We start from the raw sequence: 20,159 nt of genomic DNA, 5'->3' as shown, positions 1-20,159 counted from the left end.
CTTGACATCTTACTTTAACAAAAGGAATGTTCTCTAATCTCTGAACCTTCACATCAATATTCAAATTGGTCCAACCAGGCAAGGAACCTGTAAGTTTGAGAGAATCTGGAAATTTCCCATGAAATCTGCCAAAAATAACCCGGGGACACCTGGATGAAAGATCTGGAATAGGGCATGGGTACACCTAACAAGAAACCAATGCAGAGATAATGAGTTACATAATACATAATGCGTGAAAACAGTGGATCAAGATAATATGACTGACCGTGCAACATAACGTAAACACATATGTAACAAAGATGAAACTCATGCAAAATATTTTAGCCGGTTTTCAATGCATGTCCTGACCTGATGACTCAATTTCGATACATGATTCAAATCCGTTTCCTAAGTAGTAGCAACTTTGGGATTAGGAAAGCTGACCATATGATTGGACTGGAACCTAGAAATAAACCACAATTCCAGCTTAAAATAAGTGAATTCTGGACTCACGAGTACCCTGGGAACATATCCTCTACTTGCAATGTAAGTTCTCTCAATCCTGAGAACAACTAAAAACTGGATCATTCAGGAGACAGTTCTTCCAGAAAATTATGCAACACAGGTGAATGATTGTATGGGACTCTTAGTTCTCATCCTTTTCAAAGTGTTGTCTTCAAATGTGAGTGTGAACCTTTTCTAGAGAAAATCGTGAATGCAGTTGTAAAAAATGAGGTAAGAAACGGAATTTAAAGAGACTATTTACATTTCACTTTGTCAAAGCATGATTAATCGCAATTTTGGACTAGTCAAAATTAATTATGATAAATTGTCTCCTTTCATGTTACTCGTGCTATACATGAATGTTTGCAGTTGTAGATGTGCATCTTTATTCGATGGTTATGCATAGCTGGTGTTGGACCGAGTTCTAGTGTATGGAATGGGACGTAGGGACTGACCAGTATATATCATTTTTAACACATTTTCCTCGGACTGCTGATCAATTCTGTGGTTGACAGCTTTCTGCAGTTGATCCCACATGCAATCTGGTGCCTTGAGGAGGCAGATGTGAGGCCCTCATGCTGAGTCTAGGACTCAATTGCGTGATACATGCTACTCACACATGCCGGCAGATATGACCACGGGCTAGAGTGGGGATTACTCCTGAAAAGAGCTCCCCACTAGCATACTAGGTACATGCAGTACCAGCCACTAATGCCTGGCACTATTTTTAGAACCCGACTCTATGTCTAGGTATCTAGCAGGAAGATTAGACCATTTACTATGATTTCATGCTCAAAGCCCACAGATTGCATAGTGTGATAGATGAAGGAATTGGGTAATAAAGAACTTGAATTGTTGGGATTTGCAGAATTGAGACTCGAACAAAACACGATGCCACATGCTTGGATGCTTAATATGCATAGTCTGAAAACAGGCATGCATCATATGTCCCTACAGTGTGAAAAGAACATGTACATCAGTCCATCTAAGTCTGCCAATCTTCAGAACAGTTTAATTGAAGAGTCAAGTTAGTCATACCCATGTCAAAAAGCCAAAACGTTTTCAAAACATATTTTACTTATGAAAGGTATTCCCATAATTTCACTGTGGTGGTAGTGTTCTCTAATTTGTTAAAAATTGTTCTTCTCATGTTTATTGCAATTTTTTGGGATTTAATGGATTTTATTTATTTTTACAGATTTTTATGACACCATGGCTATTTTTGGTATTTGGTTTAGGGTTTTTAGGGCTTCTGGAGGGTGTATTTTTGGAATTGGTGAGTTAACCTAAGAATCCTGCAAATCATGTTTGGGGGAATGAGATTGCAAGAAGCCCTTTGCATTTATGTGTGGACACGTACACTGAAGGATATCCACTTTTCATTTGTGGAATTGTCAATGACAAGAATGGGGCATGGTGGTGGGACCATTATGGCAGGTTGCCAGGAAGTCTTAGATTAAGTCTTGCGAGATCTGGGGACTGGTGGTGGATCCTGATTAAGATTAGAGAGATTAAACAGAGAAAATTATTTTGGGTAGGGGTGTCTTTTCTCAAAAGGCCAGGGACACTTGTTATCTTTAGGTCTTTTATGGCTTATTGGGAGATGCCACAAACCTCTCTCAATCCTCATACAAGTTAGAGCCATCCAAGAGATGAATGAGGCACGGCCTTAAGTGCCAATTGCAAACGTGATGAAAGACCAAAACCTCAGCTCCCAAAAGCACAAGTCCAGCATCTCAATTGAATATGACATTGAGTGCACATAATTGAAGTTTTTTACTTCCTGGTTTTGATAAAATCAGACTTACCATAAATAGGAGGTACATACCATAAATAGCAAGTGTTACAACATCAGGCCAAGGGCACTTGTGCCAAACCATAGGGACTAGATCCAATAAATTTCCATTAACGGTAAAATAGAGTCATTTTTATATCTTTGAATTTGAATAATTAAAAAAGAATGAAAAAGTTAAATGAGACAGTTGTGGTACTGATCAGTTGAAGTATTTCTGTTTCGGTCCTGATTTGTTTCTACTTGTGAATTTAAAACCAAATCTCATTGAGATTGGTTAATCTGGTTTTAATCCTTGGTCTGGGAACCCCTAAATTTAATTTTAGGCATTACATGAGAAAATAAATTAGTTATAATCATGTAGATTTCATATTATATGTAAAAATCTAATTTTAGCAGTATTAATTGATAAATTAGGCCTTTCATAATAAAATACCAAGTTGTTGGAACTTATCTCATTTATTTTTCTAGACTCAATACAATTTTATAATATGAGATTATGATTTATATTAATGATGTCATGCTAAGGATGAATGCACATGCAAAAAATAGTTTTGCGTAGCATGCTGAACTTATATTTCATTGACGTGTGTATTGCGAGACTCTGATTTTATGTGGAAATACATCATGCTGGAATTTCTTGGGGGAACCTTTTTCAAATATTTGATGCTTCCATGAGAAATGTTTTCAAGAACATATTCACTGCATTCTTTATGCGTATTGTTCAGCATGAGTTAATGTCCACAAACTGAATTTTCAGCAAGCATAGGTTTGGTAAATTGCATGTACGCATATTGAGTACTTGTATTTGCATGTAAATATGAATCTCACACATTATTATTGTCTTTACAAAATCAAAGTGAGCATTTCTAGGAAACGAACAAGTAGATCCTTTAGATTCGTTCTCTAGGGTGTATGAATGTAACCCACTTTGCTCTAATTTTCACAATCTACTTCTGTTTAGGGTTTAACCAACAACTTACACCACAAACTGATATCTAACACATGGAGTTTCAACGTTCCTTGGGAAATTTCAAACACCTCGTGCTCCAGATATTAAAAATCAAAACATCAACTGCCCTGATTTTCTCAATCTACTTCTTTTTAGGGTTTAACCAACTACTTACACCACTAACTGGTATTTGACACATGGAGTTTCAACATTCCTTGGGAAATTCAAACACCACGTGATCCAGATATTAAAAATCAAAACATCAACTATAAATAACTATTTCATATTTTTATAATACGCTATATCTAGGACACTATGTCATTAGGGGTATTTTAGACATTTCATACCATAACAATAATTTGGTTCTTTTGACCTTATTTAGTTATATAACTATCTTGCTTCATTCATTGACACTCATTTTCAGCAATTTTGATTTGAGTTTACCAAGAACTCTTTACTATTCATTCCTATATATTGCATATAAAAGATCCTCCATATAGAACTGGCTAGAGGATACTGCAACTCAAATTCAAGTCTCTTAGATTCTCCATGGTTCTTAGGATCCAAATCACTATTACCTTTCATTAAACAGAAAGAATCTCCATTATATATTACCCCATTGGAAGTTTATTGAAATTAGCAGAAGGAAAGCAAAAGGGAAGGAAAAGATACCTCCACTGTATTTAGATCATTTGTTTCAATAACGGATATGTTGGTAAGTTGAGTACAGAAAGCTGTTGTGAACAGTTTCTGCATCCGGGAATCAATTGACTCTGGACAACAAAGAAAGTCCGTCATAAATGTCATAATCAAGATAATCTTCCTTAATAAATTGCATATGTAATGATAGCACACATTTATAAAAAGGTCGTCGCTACTTAAAGTTGTGAAACAAATTTTCATCACTTGCTATATCAGGATCCTTCTTAAGTACAGATGAGGCAATTGAAAAACATAAGCTAACAATATCTGCATGGACAGTTTCCACTTTTGCTAAAAAAAAGAATTATTTATTAGTCTGCATAAGGCCATTAGAGCCATGAAATGTATGAATAACACTAAACCTACACTAGAAAAGGAATACCAGAAAAGGATGTCCATACTAAGGTGTCCTGAAAATTTCACTGTCCAAATGCCTTATAGAGGGAGGTGCACATTGACTTAGCAAATCCACCAACTGAAGTCCTTATGATAGAGACAATGAAAGTGTTAAGAAAGAATTAGATGATCATTGACATTGCACATTGACTTAGCAAATCCACCAACTGAAGTCCTTATGATAGAGACAATGAAAATGTTAAAAAAGAATTAGATGATCATGGACATCATCATCATCACTATAGCCTTTTCCCAATTAATTGAGATCGGCTACACGAATCCTGGTCCGCCATTTTGCTCTATTAAAGGCCATACTCTCAGTGAGGCCAAAGTCTAGATGATCATTGACATACTTAACCAAACAAAAAAATTCAATTAATACCACATGATATAAAGACTAAATTAAGCTCCACTAGAAAGGAAGGATGTTCTGTCCAGACTTGCACAAAGTGTCCAAGTTACTTGTAACTACACTAGAATACTGCACACTAAGCCATTGAATTCCAAATCAGAATCACTGTGCTTTTTTTTATCGATAAATTCACAACTAAAGCTAACTATTGCATTAGATAAACTAACTTCCTTGTATTATAAATCAGTTAAAATATAGAAGTAAATAATGAAACGAGGAGAAAAACGGAAGAAAATAGATGAAAAGATCGAGTGCTCAGTGAGAGAGAGTGAGAAAGGAATAGGACATTGAGAGAGGTAAAGAGAGGGTGATGTTAGGTTATACTGACCTCCAAGCTCTCTCATATATAAAATATCAGTTTTGAAAGATTTACATACTGTACAAGAATGTCCTTTTGTGGAGAGATTAAAATACAATGTAATGAGGACTGAGCCTTCAACAATCACTCTCACAATACTCCACCTCAAGATGGTGCATAGATATCAATTATGCCCAACTTGCTTAAGATAATTTGTAGTTGATGTTTACTAACAACCTTCGTAGAATACTTATAGAAATTCTTCTGTCTTCACAAAAGGAAGATACATTTCTCTGGTAGCAACTCTTTCTCGAATAAAATGTTGGTCTATCTCAATATACTTGGTCCAATCATGCTGCAAAGGATTGTGAGCTATACAAATAGCTGCCTTATTATCACAGAATAAGGACATTGATCCCTTCACAGGAAAACCAAGTTCTCACAACAAGATTTTTTACCACAACAATTGAAATGCACCATGAGTCATGGGATAATACTCTGCTTCAGCACTTGACCAGGTTACAACTGATTGGTTTTCATTCCGCAAAGTCACAAGGTTACCCCTAACTAGAGAGCAGTCTGATGTAGATCTTCGGTTCATAATACAGCCAGCCCAATCTGCGTCTTATAAGCCTCAACTCTTAGGTGCCCATCATTTGCAAACAGCAATCCTCTAACTGGTGATGTTTTTAATATCTAAGAACTCTGTAAGCAGCTTCGACAAGAATAGTTCTAGGGGCATCATGAACTGACTAATCATGTTCATAGCATGTGCAGTATCTGGACCCATAAGTGAAAGATACATCAATCTAGCCACCAACCCTTGGAACATACCTACATCTTTATGTGCTTCACCCTTTTGGCACCCTTTTGGTCCTCGAGCTTGTGATTTTGTTCCATAGGGTATCAGCAGGTTTTGCCCCAAGCTTCCCTTTGACATCCAACACATACTTCTTTGAGAGAGACAGATTCCTCTCTTAAACCTAGCAACCACTATCCAAGAAAATACTTCGATGGACCAAGATCTTCAATCTCAAATTCCCTCGCTCGAAAGCTCTTGAGTTGTTGAATTTCTTTAAGACAATTCCATATTACAACAATATCATCCAGATACACAATTAGGGCGGTGGTACTGATGCTAGTGTATTTAAACCGGAGTACAATCACCATGACTCCGACCATATCCATGTCTTTGGACACCACCATTAAATCTTTCAAACCATGCTCAGGAGACAGATTTAATCCTTAAATGGCCTTTTTCAATCTACACACTTTTCCTTCATTTTCCAAGAGCCTTAAATCCAGGTGGAGTTAACATGTACAGTTCTTCCTGCAAATCCCCATGAAGGAATGCAGTCCTGACATCTAGTTGGTGCAACAATCACTCTATATTAGCTGTTAGAGATAAAAAGACCCAAATAGGATTCATTTTGGCAACAGAAGCGAAGAACTCTCAATTGTCTATTCCATAAGTTCGAGTAAACCCCTTAGCACCTAACCATGCCTTGTATCTGGCAGTTCTACCATGAGCCTTGTGTTTTACAATGTAAACCCATTTGTAATCAACTATCTTCTTCTCTTTAAGAGGATCTACCAGGTCCCAAGTACCCTTCTTCATTAGCCCCCTCATCTCCTGGCGCATAGCCTCTTTTCACTTGAGATGAGCTAAGGCTTCTATAACACTATTTTTTTGGGTGAGTAAGGCTTCTATAACACTAGAATGAATAGAAACAAGAAGCACAAAAGATTCGAAAGCATGATAAGAAGGAGACAAGGACTCATAGGAAATAAAATTGCTAATTGGGTGTGCTATGCAACTTTGTCTAGTTCAGCAAATAGCAATGGGCAGATCCGAATCAGCACACTGGGGTTTGGGAATATTACCTGGATTGCAGGAATACAAAAGGCATGTCAGCTATGGTGGTCTCCACTTCCTTTTGTTTCTGCTGAGTATAGACTTTCAGTTCTTTCTTTTCAGCACCATGAAAATGCCCCCCACTGTCATCCTAGGTTCCAAATTCAGAAACAATAGGGATAGAAAGAGGAACAGAGGACCTCTCTTCCACACCATTCTCCCCCATGAAGAGAGGTAGGAAGAAAGGAGTGAACTCAAAAAAGGTTACATCCATCAAGACAAAACTTTTCCCAAATACTGAATCTCATAGCATTTGTAACCTTTTTGCGAAGAAGATAACCAAGGAAAATACAGTTTACTGATCTGGGATCCAATTTTGTACAATACGGACCCAAAACATGAGCAAAGCAACCACAGCCAAAGATGTCAGGAGGAATACTAAATAGTGGATGATTAGGAAAGAGAAGCTTGTATGGAGACTTGTAGTCTAAAACACGAGATGGCATTCAACTACTAAAATAAGATGCAGTAGGCAGAATATTGGACCCCAATTTCTTTGGTACATTCATACTCGAGAAGAGAACGATCCACTTCTAAAGATGTCTATTCTTTCTTTCAGCTCTACTATTTTGTAATGGTGTATAGGTGCAAGGATTTTGATATTCCATCCCATGCTTTTCCAAGTAGGATTGTAGCTCTCCATTACAATATTCCCCACCTTGGTCAGATCGAAGTACCTTAATTTCAGTAGCGAGTTGAGTTCAAATCATCTTATAAAAGACCTTAAAGATATGTGGAACTTCATCTTTGATTTTCACAAGGTAGATCCAAGTATATCGAGAGTAATCATCCACAAAAGAAATAAAATACTGATGACCAAAACAAGATTTAACAGGAGAAGGATCCCAAGCATCAGAATGAACAATAGCAAAAGGAACCTTGATTTTATTGTTACTAGGTAAATAGAAGTTTCTAAAATGTTTTGACAGTTCACAGACCCCACATTGAAACTCAGACACACTAGTAAAAATAAACCTCAGGAAACAAAACTTTTAAAGATTGAAAAGGCAAATGACCAAGTCAGAGATGCCACTGCCAAATCCGATATTTATTAACACTAGAAGTGGATTGTAGGGCTCAGAGATGCCACTGCCAAATCCGATATTTATTACCACTAGAAGTGGATTGTAGGGCTTGTGAGGTAGTTGATGCTGACTCAAGAATGTAGTGACTACAAGTTTCATGACCACTGCCAATCATCTCTTGTATCTAGATCCTAAAAGACACAGTGAGAAGGAAAGAAAGTCATACTACAATTCCGACTTTTGGTAATCTTACTGACAAATACTAAATTTGTAGCAAAGATGGGAACATGAAGAAGTGATGACAATGAAATTTTAGGAGAAACATTCATAGTTCCTTGTCAAGCGATAAAAAGACCAAGATTGCTATCTTATTGACAAATACTAAGTTTGTAGCAAAGATGGAAACATGAAGAAGTGATTACAATGACATTTTAGGAGAAACATTCATAGTTCCTTTTCAAGCTATAAAAAGACCCATCACCAATCTTGACTTTGTCTCAACCAGGATAAAGGGAATAAGAAAAAAATAAGGAAGACAAACCAGTAATGTAGTTTGGTGCTCCTGAATCAGTAATCCATAATTGTCCAAATGGAGTAAGGGAGATATGATTTGTAGAAGCACGAGTATGCAAAGAATAAAGTACTGATAGTGGATGGCCTTCTATATATGCGAACCGCCTGCGAAGGCTTTCATTCTCCTCTTTACAGACTAGTATATCTCCTTTGAAGTAGATATTGAGGATTGTGATGGTTGATCTGTACTTGCAGCAGTTAAATTCCCAGTGGATGAAGCATTGTGAGCATTAAATTGACCTTGACAGTTGAATTTAGCTGGATGCCCAACAAGTTTCTTTGAGATGACTAGATCTACCACGATGGTTACATCTTAGCTTACTTTTACCACCTTGATTAGGCTCTCCTTTTCCAAATTTTTGAGTCCCAACCCCCGTATTGTTTTTAAGAGGAAAGGAGTCAGAAGTACGAGCAAATCTATCAACTCCTTGGCTCTCTTCACTTTGAACAAAGGAATACACTTGGTTAAGCGACGAAGGTTATCCCTATTGAATATTTAAACCCTGGCTAATACAAACTCTGGGTTCAAACCTGTCAAGAACTCAAAAAGCGATTTTGTTCCACGAACTCTTTGTATTTCTCACCATCTTCCTTATAGGATGATTTAAACATCTGATAGTGGTCTGACTTCTCCCACATATTAAGAAGTCATGAAAGACGTTCAGCAAGAGACTTCTCCCCCATCAAAGATGGTAATTTCCTACCTCGGTTGATACACTCAAGCCACATTCTTACTTTGAGAATAAGTTTGATATACAGAGTTCCAAATCTCTCGTGCAGTTGGAATAAACAAAAAACCCATACTAGTCGATGGCTGCATTGAGTGAAACAATCAAGACATAAAGGTAAGATTTTCAATTTTCTGCTTCTCCTGTACTCGACCTATTTCTTCGAATTCACCATTGATATACCCCAACTATCCCCTTCCATCGATGAACACTTTAGCAGACTGGGACCACGCTAAATAATTTTTTAATTGAGTTTGATAGTAGTAGTCTGCAGTCTGGGGTTATCTCCATGGATACCCATATGGGAGGTAATACCAGGAGTACTACACTCAAGCTAGACATATTGGCCACAACACATCCCATGAATGATATGTGTTAACCAATACAACTAGCCACTCAAAAATACTTTGAACAAGGGTCTGGGATCATCCATACAAGAGATCTCAAAAAACAATTGAATTTCACAACTCATAAACAATGATTTGATCCATATGAGCGGTCCGACAACAGATTTTAACATCATAGAACCATGTCAGGCAGATGTAAGTTTTCTAATCCTGCCTCAAAAACTCGAGGAGACAACTGTGAAACTAGTTTTTTTTTCCTATTCCTTATCTTTTCTCAGATCTAAGGTTTCATACCCCCTTTTTCTTCTTCAGATCTAGAGTTTGTGGCCATATAGCTTTAGGAGACCTTCACACAACTAAATCACATCTTGAGGGTTAGGAGACCTTCACACGGCAAAAAACCTCACAAAGCTTCCTACTCTGATACCAAGTTAAAATACAACAATAGATAATGAAACGAGGAGAAAAAGGACAAAAATATATGAATAGATCGAGTGCTCAGTGAGATATAAAATGATGAAGGACGAGGACGTTGGGAGAGGAAGAAAGAGAGGGTAATTTTAGGTCATATTAACCTCCAACACCTCTCATATACTTGTATCAGTTATAAAATGTTTACTTACTGTACAAGAATGCCCTTTGTAGAAGGATGAGTAAGTCCCTAGAGACTTAAATAAAATATAATGAGGACTAAGCCGTCAATAATCACTCTCATAAGAATATCCATAAATTTGACAATTTTATACAGAATCAGAGACATGGGGGAACATACTTGTGCCATAAGCAGCATCATAGTGACCCCTGCCAACCATTGCCAACATTCTCAAGAAATAATGATTACAATAAGCACCTGAAAGCATTTAAAACATAGTAAGAAAGAGAAAAGAGCTGCATGAAATGTGCAATACAACTTCATATAGAAGCAAAAAATGATCACAAAAGATAAATTTAAAGGTCATAAACAATTAATAAAATCATTCCCTATTGTTTGTGATCGTCGATTTTATAAAAGTCCCAAATCTAGTATTACATATTATAACAAATTTAAAGGGCAACCACTCTATGAGCGCAACGTTAGGAGGAACGTTTGACATAAATGAGGTTGGAGGTCATAGATACATTCTTAGGTTTAGGATATCTAAAGTGAAAGAAGCTTTGAGAAAGATGAAGATAGGAAAGGCTTTAAGACCAAATTATATATCAATTGAGGTTTGGAAGTGCATGAGAGAGACTGAGATATTTTGGTTGAACAAATTGTTCAATATTTTAAGAACAAATAAAATGCTAGACGAATAGAAGAAAAATACTATGGTAGTTATTTACAAGAACAAAAGAGACATACTGAGTTGTATGAAATATCAACATATCAAGCTTATGAACCACACTATAACAATGTGGGAGAGAGTGATTGAGCTATGACTACAACATAAAACGAGTGCATCAGAAAATCAGTTCGGTTTTATCCTAGGGAGGTCAACTATTGTGGCCAGTTTCCCAAAGAATGAATTTGGTAGTTGACAAGAAAGGTGTCTCTAATGATATATTGACATGGTGTGGGATATGTACAAAGGAGTGGTAACTATTGTGAGGACAACTAGTGGAGAGACAAGTAGCCCTGCATTAGGGGTCAGCGTTGAGCCCATATCTCTTTGCTTTAGTTATAGACGAGTTAATTAGATATCTACAGGATGAGGTATTGTGGTGTATGTTGCTTGTGGACGACATAGCTTTGAATGATGAGACTAAAGATGATCAAACGACATCAACGCAACGTTAAAACTTTAGAGGGATGCTGTAGAATCAAAAGGTTTTAAAATTAGCTAGACAAAGACAAAATATATGGAATACATGTTTAGAAATAATAAAAGTAGAAATGAAGAATTAGTTAAGATTGATGGCCAAGAAGCACCTAAAAGAGATTATTTTCAATATCTTGCATCAATATTCCATGAGAATGGAAAGATTGAGAAAGAAGTCACGCTCACGCCTAGTATTAGAGTCGGGTGGATGAAGCGAAGATTTACTTCTGGAGTCTTATGTAACCATTGTATGCCAATAAAACTGAAGGAGAAGTTCTATAGGACAGTTGTAAGACCAACTATGCTTTATGGGATGGAATGTTGGGCAGTCAAGAAACAACATATCCACAAAATAGTTATCGATGAGATAAGGATGTTGAGATGGATGAATGATAAAACAAGAAAAGATACAATTTGGAATGAATACATCCGAAGGAACTTAAGGGTAACTCCAGTAGGCAATAAGATGAGGGAAAACAAACTTAGTTAGTGTGGCCATGTGGAGCATCGACCTAAAAGGGAACCGATTAGGAGAGATGGTTTGGTTCAAGTGAAAGGTTCTAAAAGTGCAACGGGAAGGCCCAAAAGACATGGGTGGAAGTAGTGAAAAGAGATATGGTAACTTAGAGTCTGACTGAGGTATGACCCTTGATAAGTAGAATGATAGAACATGATCCATGTAGCCAACCCCAAATAGTCGGGATATGGCTCAGATGATGATGAAGATGATATTAACAAATTCCCATGGCATACTATTTTAGATCATTCTATACAAATTTGAATGCTCACTATGCATTCCTTTTTTTCAACTACAACACGCAATTATCTGATGCATGTCATTATTAATGAATAAACCAAGAAGTTGTAAAATACAAGTGCTATAATTTAGATGCTTGCAAGAATAGCTTGTTTTTAATGATTACATTACAGCTTACAAGTAGCAGACTTCTTGTTTATTGCTATTGATGATCAAGAGAAGGCAAACCTATAAGTCAATAGAAAAGTCCCTTGAGTGAAGAGATAATATGCCCCCCCTAAAGCATTTGAAGAGAATAACAATTGCAGATGAAATATGAATATTGGACACCAACATCGTCAGTAGGTCAAATTGGATGGATGAATCATTTCATCATTAGTTAACCTGGCTCCAGCACACGAGTTAAATAGGAGATCTAAATTGTTTCTTAGAAAAGTACAGTTCAAATATTTGAGTAGCTCAGTTAACATCGTCACTGACAATGTTTCAAACTTCAGGAATTGGTGGTTGGTATAAGAACGCATGGAGACATTGATAAGAACACCCACAAGTTAGTTCAGTGGAAGGGTTGATTTGAAGTATACTTTCTCCAATGAGTAAGTTTGTCAAACAAGGGGTACACAACAAAGGTACAGTAACTAGAAAGATAAACAATCCCAGACACTTAGTCCGCCACTCATGCCTTACAAAGCCAAGCTATCTACTTCAGTACTGTCTTCTCTATGAACATGATGAAAAATCCCTAAGGTGCTAGAACTCGCTAAGATCTCCTCCAACACATGTGCAAGTCTTCATGGATAAATAGTGCGATGAATCAAATAATTGATTAGGGCGAAAGGCTGCATAACTTAAATCTTTTTTCTGTAGTTACAATATTCAAATTTCAGTCCAAGGGAATAAAGGTATTTATGGTAGGCATCTGTTTAGGTATATTCTACATTATGTCTTTTTAGGTGAAATATTGATGAAAGCACTCTAAGCAAACTGTTCTATGGGTTATTTGTGCTTGTTCAACCATTCTAATTTGTTTAACTTCAATAGATAACTTGCACTTTAGTTTCTCATGTAATTGAAAATTTAAAGAATGTGGAAAAGAAAAACCATAATCAACCATCAAAATTTAATGCCAGTCTTCGTTAACTCCAGCAGTCAGTAAATACAATATTCACGTACAAGTGTCAAGGCAAATGCCAAAGGCCCTCACTTAATTAAATGGATAGAGAATAGGATTCATTAAACAATTTGCAAATATATGTAGGCCCTCAATGGTATGAGGACATCAATAGTCACCGAGCATTCCTCAGCAAGCAAGTAATCCACGTCTTACTCGTAAGTAAAAAATTACTAGAAAAGTTAATGATATAAATAATTAAGAGAATTACCTACACCGAAAGTGCAAATTCGAGGGGACACAAATCCTTCATTTGTTGAATAAGTTTGCATTATATGACAGATATTTCGTTCATCTCTAACGGCTCCGTCAGTAATAAGAAATATGTAACAAATAGAAGTGTGGGAAACCTTGGATAACATCTTCATGGCCTGAGTACAAAAGACAAAACAATGAATAATGCATATAGATCTTCTCCTATCAGAATAAAGCACGTGGACCACACATTCAATTTTTGGGGAAAAATAGATTCAGCATAAACCTCCATAGTCATAAGAATATGTAAATAAAAAATAACCATAATAAATAAAAATCAGTAGAAATTAGCACAAGATCGTATGTGAAAAGATGAACTTATGCTCCATTTAAAGAAAAAATCACATGACTATAGGAACAAAGGTAATTTTACCTCATTAACAGCCTGAAGAATATTCGTTCCACCCCCGGCTACACATCTTTTGGCAATCCATTGGCAAGCACTTTCAATCATTTCCTTTGTCGAGAATTCCAAAGAGGTTGAAAACGAAATGATTTCCTCATCGAAAGCTATTATGCCAAAAGAATCCCCCGGAGCAAGCATGGAAAGGGCTGTTGAGACTGCTTGTTTGGCATCGTCTAGAGGGCTTCCCCTCATGCTTCCACTCGTATCAATAAGAAAGAGGACATCTTTTCTGAAAACCTATGACATTCATTAGAGTGGAATAAGATGTATTCATTGTTACAGCCATGCGAAATGTGATAAGAATTAACAGCATTATTTCTTTGTCACTATTGACAAAAGATAAAGATATTCGAAAAAGGTGTAAAATTGAATTCGAACCAGGCAAGTCGCTCAACAAGAAATTCATGATTTTGCAGTATAACAGGACACAGAAAACATTGTGCAAGGTAATAGACAGCAGATGAGGAAAAGCAACAAATAGACCACTGATTGTTGCAGTTCTAACTTGAAATGTGTGCCCAGCTCTGAACCTCAAGCATGATTGCAGCAATCCCATTCCCAATAATATTCCCAATAATATAGGTCTATGTCCCTTTGGCTATTAAAGTCATTACTCAAAAATCCTTGATCCGAGGGTTGATATAGCAACCAGCTAAGCAATCCAGTCCAGTGTTTTAAAATGCGGGATGCGACCCTGATGTGGTGAGGGGCCGATGGGGCGATGCGGCCTGGATGCGGGTGCATCTCGTTGATGCGGTCAATAAATGTAAAAAAATTCTAAAAAAGCTAAAAAAATAAGTTAATGCATAGAAAAAAAATTGAAGGTGATATATGTGATAATAGGTATTTTAGTTTAATAATTAACTTCAAAACTATTAGTTGTCGGAGATTTTGTATTCAGTTATCCACTATCCCCTGATAGAAACTAGAAACTTGAAACCAACTTTATAAAGCATTCAACAATCAACACCATAAGCACAAATTTGTACCATAAGCACAACTATAATTAAGCATAACCATCAACAACCATAAGTACAACCATAAGTACAACCATAAGCATAAAATAATGATATTACAAAATACAAATCAAAAGTCAAGCTCAAGAAGAGTTAATAGTTAATAACTTAATACAATCATCCATTTTGAGAGTCAATTTTGAAATTTGAACTTCATTTTTTTCAAATATCAATCAGACAAGTCATCTTGAGAATAGTCATGCGCATCATCAATATCATCCTCGACGGCCTCCATATATTCTTTTTCATCGGTCTCCTCTGAGTCAGCTTCCTCCTCGACATCTGAAGCTAATGTGCGAGTGCGACTAGACCCAGCAGCCCCTCTACTCCTTTGTGCTCTAGTGTTAGGTCGATCTTCTTCAGTAGCCCTTGTTGCTAGCTTGACATCAAGCCATGTAAGATCCTCACCCTCAAACACATGCTCTTGTCTTGGATCCATGGTCCACTCACTTATGGAATCACCATCAGCTTCATGTATTTGAATAGGGATGAGCTTCGTGCGATTTTCATATCTCTCCCTAAGCCGCTCGTTATACCGCACATAAACCAAATCATTCAACTTTTTTTTGCTCCAACCTATTTATTTTTTTTGTATGGAGCTGTGGTAGAAATTTGAAATTAGATAAATTAGATTTTAGAATAGAAAATTGAAATTCAACAAATAAGGATTAATGAATAAGGAGTAAAGGACTTACATGCTCAAATGCAATCCAATTGCGCTCACAACCAGATGAACTACATGTGAGATTCAACACTGGAATAGCAAGATGTTGTAGATTTAGTGTCTCGCTTCCATATAATGCCCACCATGCAGCTGTATAATATTTTATAATATAGAATATAGTTAAAAATTAAGGGTATAAAATAAACAATGGAACTATACATAAAGTAAGAGACAAGTAAGATTATTTTTGGGCTTTTGGCCTTTACCAGGATTTGTAGTGTCTCTATTTCGAGTGGCAATATCTCTCCCAAAGTTTCCTAAGGCTAACTTGAACTTAATCAATTCATGGCTCTGGATCTCAACCTAGATATATTTGTCTGGCACCAACCTCTCCAGCACATCTAAGAACCCACCATTTATTACACAATCTGACTCAATGGATGGGTGCTTGCAGTGAAGAGATGGGTTTAAAAAATAACCGGCTGAATGGAGGTGCTTATGAAGCTGGGTATTCCATCTCCTATCAATAATTTCAAGTATAGCCTTGCGTATATTTTCATCAGCCTTTAAAACATCTTTGCCTCATGTATGTAGCCCATGGCGGTCTTCGCATCGCCATCAACCAGTCGAAGCACTCTCACTCAAGGGCGAACCACCTCAAATGCAAAAATTATTTGACTCCAAAAAGATGTATTCAGAATAATTTTTTCAGCCTTTCTCCCATCCTTATGCTTTGACCTTTTGCTTTGACTCCATTGCTCTGAAGCAAACATGGTCCTCAAGGCACTTTTTTGCTTGGCTAGACTTCGAAGAGTGAGAAATGACGTAGCAAATCTAGTAATACCCGGTCTCACTAAGTCTCTCTTCTTTATAAAAGACCACATCATGCTTAGGACTATGGTGTGATTGTAAATAAATCCAACAACAAACATAGCTATTGAAATCACCCCACTAAATAAATATGTTGTACCCATTTTTTTAAGCATAAGATTAACACAGTGAGCTGCGCAAGGAGTCCAAAACATATGCTTCCTTTTCAAAGTCAAGAAATGCCCAGCTGCAGCATAGTTGGCACCATTGTCAGTGATAATTTGTACCACATTTTGCTTCCCAACAAAATCGACAATCTCATCCATCAAACCACATAAGTATGTACCTTCATGTGACTTGTCTGATGCATCAATAGACTTAACAAAAAAAGTACTTGTTGGGCAGTTAACCAAAAAATTAATGAATGCCCATGATTTCCCATCGGACCAACCATCACACATAATAGTGGCCCCATATTTCTCCCACCCTTCTCTCTACGAAATCAAAATTTTGTTCACATCAAATACAACATCCTTCAACAAGGGCTCCCTAACCTCATGTAGTGAAGAAGGAATAAGTCCTCGGCCATATTGCCCAATTGCTTGGACCATACATGCAAAACTATCAAGAGTTATAGTATTAAACGGAAAGCCGGCCAAGTAAATCCACTTTGCAATCCACTTACATACCGACTTCCTTTGTTCTTTCTTATATTTATTTTCAATTGTGGTTTGTTTTGTTTTTTTCTCGCTCCTGAACCACAATTTTGGGGCTAGGGGTGAAAAAAGAATCCATTGGCCCTTTAGAGAGAGGTGTTCTTCTCTCAGCACTACCATCAATATTTATAACACTCTCTCTTGAGGTTGGAGTAAGAGTACCCCTTTGCTTCATAGCAACTTCAGACATATCATCATCATCAACATCATCAAATAATTGCATATCATCAAGTAATTCTTTTCTTTTTTTTTTGTTTTTTTTTTTATCTTTTTTCAATCTATCCAAATATTCTTTAATCCTCTTTTTTATATCATCTGTAGCTTGTGGGCATGCTCTTACATTCCCAGAAATTCTGGCTAAATGCTCTTTTTGTCAAAAAATACCACCCATATAAGTATTTCCACAGAGCAAGCGTATCACACAATTTCTATCTTTCGGATTTTTTAGTTTAGCATATTTTTAAGCCGGGTCCTTGTTACTAGAAGATTGGGACGAAGACATTGCCCCAAAAATAAGTATAACAGTATTATTATACAAGAAGGAATAAAAAGTTACCGACTTTGTGAAGTAGTGCTCGATTTCTTCACGGCCTCTGAAATTCCCAATTTCTTATCACAAATTCACCGTAACATCCCCAAATCAACAATCAAAGGCATCAAATGAACATCCAAGTATCAAACAACCGCCAAATCAAAGATTTGGATGAAAAAAAAACATTTGCCACATTTTTTCTCCCTCGATTTGATGCAAAAAAAGCCACAAAAGTGGCTGGAAATCTTCGTTTAAGGGGTATAATAATCCCCCAAACAGTTTCCCTATACTTTGGAAGTTCAAAAAGACCATTTTGCCCCTCCCTGAGGGGCAAAATCGATATTTTTTTCCTCAAAAAACAGATGCAGCGCGATGCGGCCTGATGCGGCCGCATATGCAGCGATGCGGCCGCATTTTAAAACATTGATCCAGTCCATAAATTGAATCTTTTAATTATTCACAAACCACATGTGCATACAAATACAGATTGACACATTACAAAAAACTGAGAAACGAAATAAGAACTGAAAAAAATTCCTTAAATCAGCAATCCACCTGCATGAGATATTATTGGCATTTAATCATTGTTTAAAAAAGGGTCCGCCGGTGTCTAGGTGCCCAGAGGACCTCAGGGCATACGCCTAGGGCTAGGCGGCCCTCCTTGGGCACCCGCCCAGGCAGCCCAGACAGGCGCCCCGCGCTCAGATGCTGGGCCCTTTGTTTGAGAACAAAGTGCCCCTAGATTATTTTTGACCCATAATGTTTTCATAAAAGGCTATACGGGATATTATAAACCCCCAAAGTGAAAAAAAATTGGAATCTAAGCCCCTAAATCTATTGATTTTGATATCTTTATGAATCATTAAAAAAGGAAAAAAAAAAAAGAGATTTCAAGAAACATCCAAAAGCTTACTCTTTATTGTTGGATTTTTTTTTTTTTTTTGGAATGCTAGTGTAGGTATTTGAATACATCTTGTCTTGAGTATTCCGTCCTCTTGAATTGGACATTTGGGATATTGACTTTATACTTCTCTTTTGTAGTTCATCTTGTCTAGTTGTGATTGTGTTCATGTGTCAGTATGGAGTATGCCATACTCAGTTGGATTGGATAGTACACAACGAACTTGTTTATGTTTTTGAAAATTTTCACTTTTTCAATGATTTGAAGTTTTGAGTGTGTTTCCATATTCATGCTTATATATTTGCATGCAAAAAGTTAGTTAGAATACATATAAATGTAAAAAAATTACAAAATTAACAAGACATACAATGTTTCACCTCAAAGCGCCTGAGGTTCTGGGTGCCCGCCTAAGCGCCCACCTAGTGCTTGGGTGCTAGAAGCCAACCTGGGCACTTACTGGTTGCTTAGCATTTTTTTAAAACTTGCATTTCATTTTGCCTTGGTGGCATAGACAACCACATACAAGTCCATACTAGTAAGTCATGTCAGTGTTTTAAAAAGCAGGATGCGGCCGAAAGCGGTGGGAGGGACGATGTGGCTTGATGCGGTCAATAAATATAAAACAAATTCTAAAAAATATAAAAAAAATAAGTTATTTCATAAAAAAGAATAAGGAGGTGATACATGTGATAGTAGGTATTTAGTTTATTCATTAACTCCAAAAGTGTTAGCCGTTGGAAATTCTGTATCCACTATCCTATGATAGAAACTAAACACTTGAAACTAGCTTCATAAAACATTCAACAACCATAAGCACAAATCTGCAACCACAAACTTTAAAGTTATAAAATACTACAAACTAAAAGTACATGAAGATTAAAGCGCTTTAAAGTCAAGCTCAAGAAGAATCAATACAACCATCATCATTTCTCAAGTCGTGAGAGTGAGATTCTAAATTTCAATTTTTAAAATACTAATAAGAGAAGTCATCTTGAGAGTCTTCATGTCCATCATCATCACTATCATCCTCGGCGGCCTCCACGTATTCTACTTCCTCGGTCTCCTCTAAATCAGCCTCCTCCTCCTCGACCTCTAGAGCTGATGTGCGACTAGACCCAACTCTACTCCTTTGTGCTCTAGTGTTAGGCCATTCTTCTTCATTAGCCCCTGTGGTTAGCTCGACATCAAGCCATGTAAGATCCTTACCCTCAAACACATGCTCTAGTCGTGAATCCGCAGTCTACTCACTTGTGCAATCACCATCAACTTCATACAATTGAATAGGGTTGAGCAACATGTGCTTTTGATACCTCTCCCTAAACCACTCATTATACCGCACATAAACCAAATCATTCAACTTTTTTGCTCCAACCTCTTTCTTGGTATGGAGCTATGGTAGAAATTGAAATTAGATAAATTAGATTTTAGAAAATTAAAATCCAAGAAATAAGGATTAAGGAATAAGGACTTACATGCTCAAATGCACTCCAATTGCATTCACAACCAGAT

The 20,159-nt window shown here is 36.8% G+C and overlaps 1 protein-coding gene and 1 long non-coding RNA gene across 16 annotated transcripts in view; both read right to left on the bottom strand.

Annotated features, from left to right (window-relative positions):
- Positions 1–20,159, bottom strand: part of LOC18427484 (inter-alpha-trypsin inhibitor heavy chain-like protein) — a 47,449-nt gene that overhangs the window by 7,931 nt on the left and 19,359 nt on the right. For 4 of the 15 annotated variants that reach the window (XR_016046049.1, XM_006836533.4, XM_020663161.2 and 1 more), the window contains 5 exons: positions 13,979–14,248; positions 13,562–13,721; positions 10,396–10,473; positions 3,900–4,000; positions 14–184 (listed from right to left, as the gene is read on the bottom strand). Coding sequence is in view for 10 of the 15 variants with exons in the window: in XM_006836533.4 (XP_006836596.1) it covers positions 14–184; positions 3,900–4,000; positions 10,396–10,473; positions 13,562–13,721; positions 13,979–14,248 (780 nt within the window). In the remaining 5 variants the exon portion in view is untranslated. The remainder of the gene's footprint in view (positions 1–13; positions 185–3,899; positions 4,001–10,395; positions 10,474–13,561; positions 13,722–13,978; positions 14,249–20,159) is intronic. The other 11 variants (XR_016046051.1, XR_016046050.1, XR_016046052.1 and 8 more) reach the window with 7 other exon arrangements.
- On the bottom strand, positions 15,068–15,841 carry LOC148779349 (uncharacterized). The gene is made up of 2 exons (XR_016046055.1): positions 15,723–15,841; positions 15,068–15,626 (listed from the first exon to the last, which is right to left on the bottom strand). It is a non-coding gene; the product is annotated as an uncharacterized LOC148779349 (long non-coding RNA).

Source organism: Amborella trichopoda, chromosome 12, assembly GCF_054954075.1.
Source record: "Amborella trichopoda isolate Santa Cruz 75 chromosome 12, AtrichopodaSantaCruz75HAP2 v2.0, whole genome shotgun sequence".
Classification (NCBI taxonomy): domain Eukaryota; kingdom Viridiplantae; phylum Streptophyta; class Magnoliopsida; order Amborellales; family Amborellaceae; genus Amborella; species Amborella trichopoda.
This window is presented reverse-complemented; position numbering and strand designations above follow the sequence as displayed.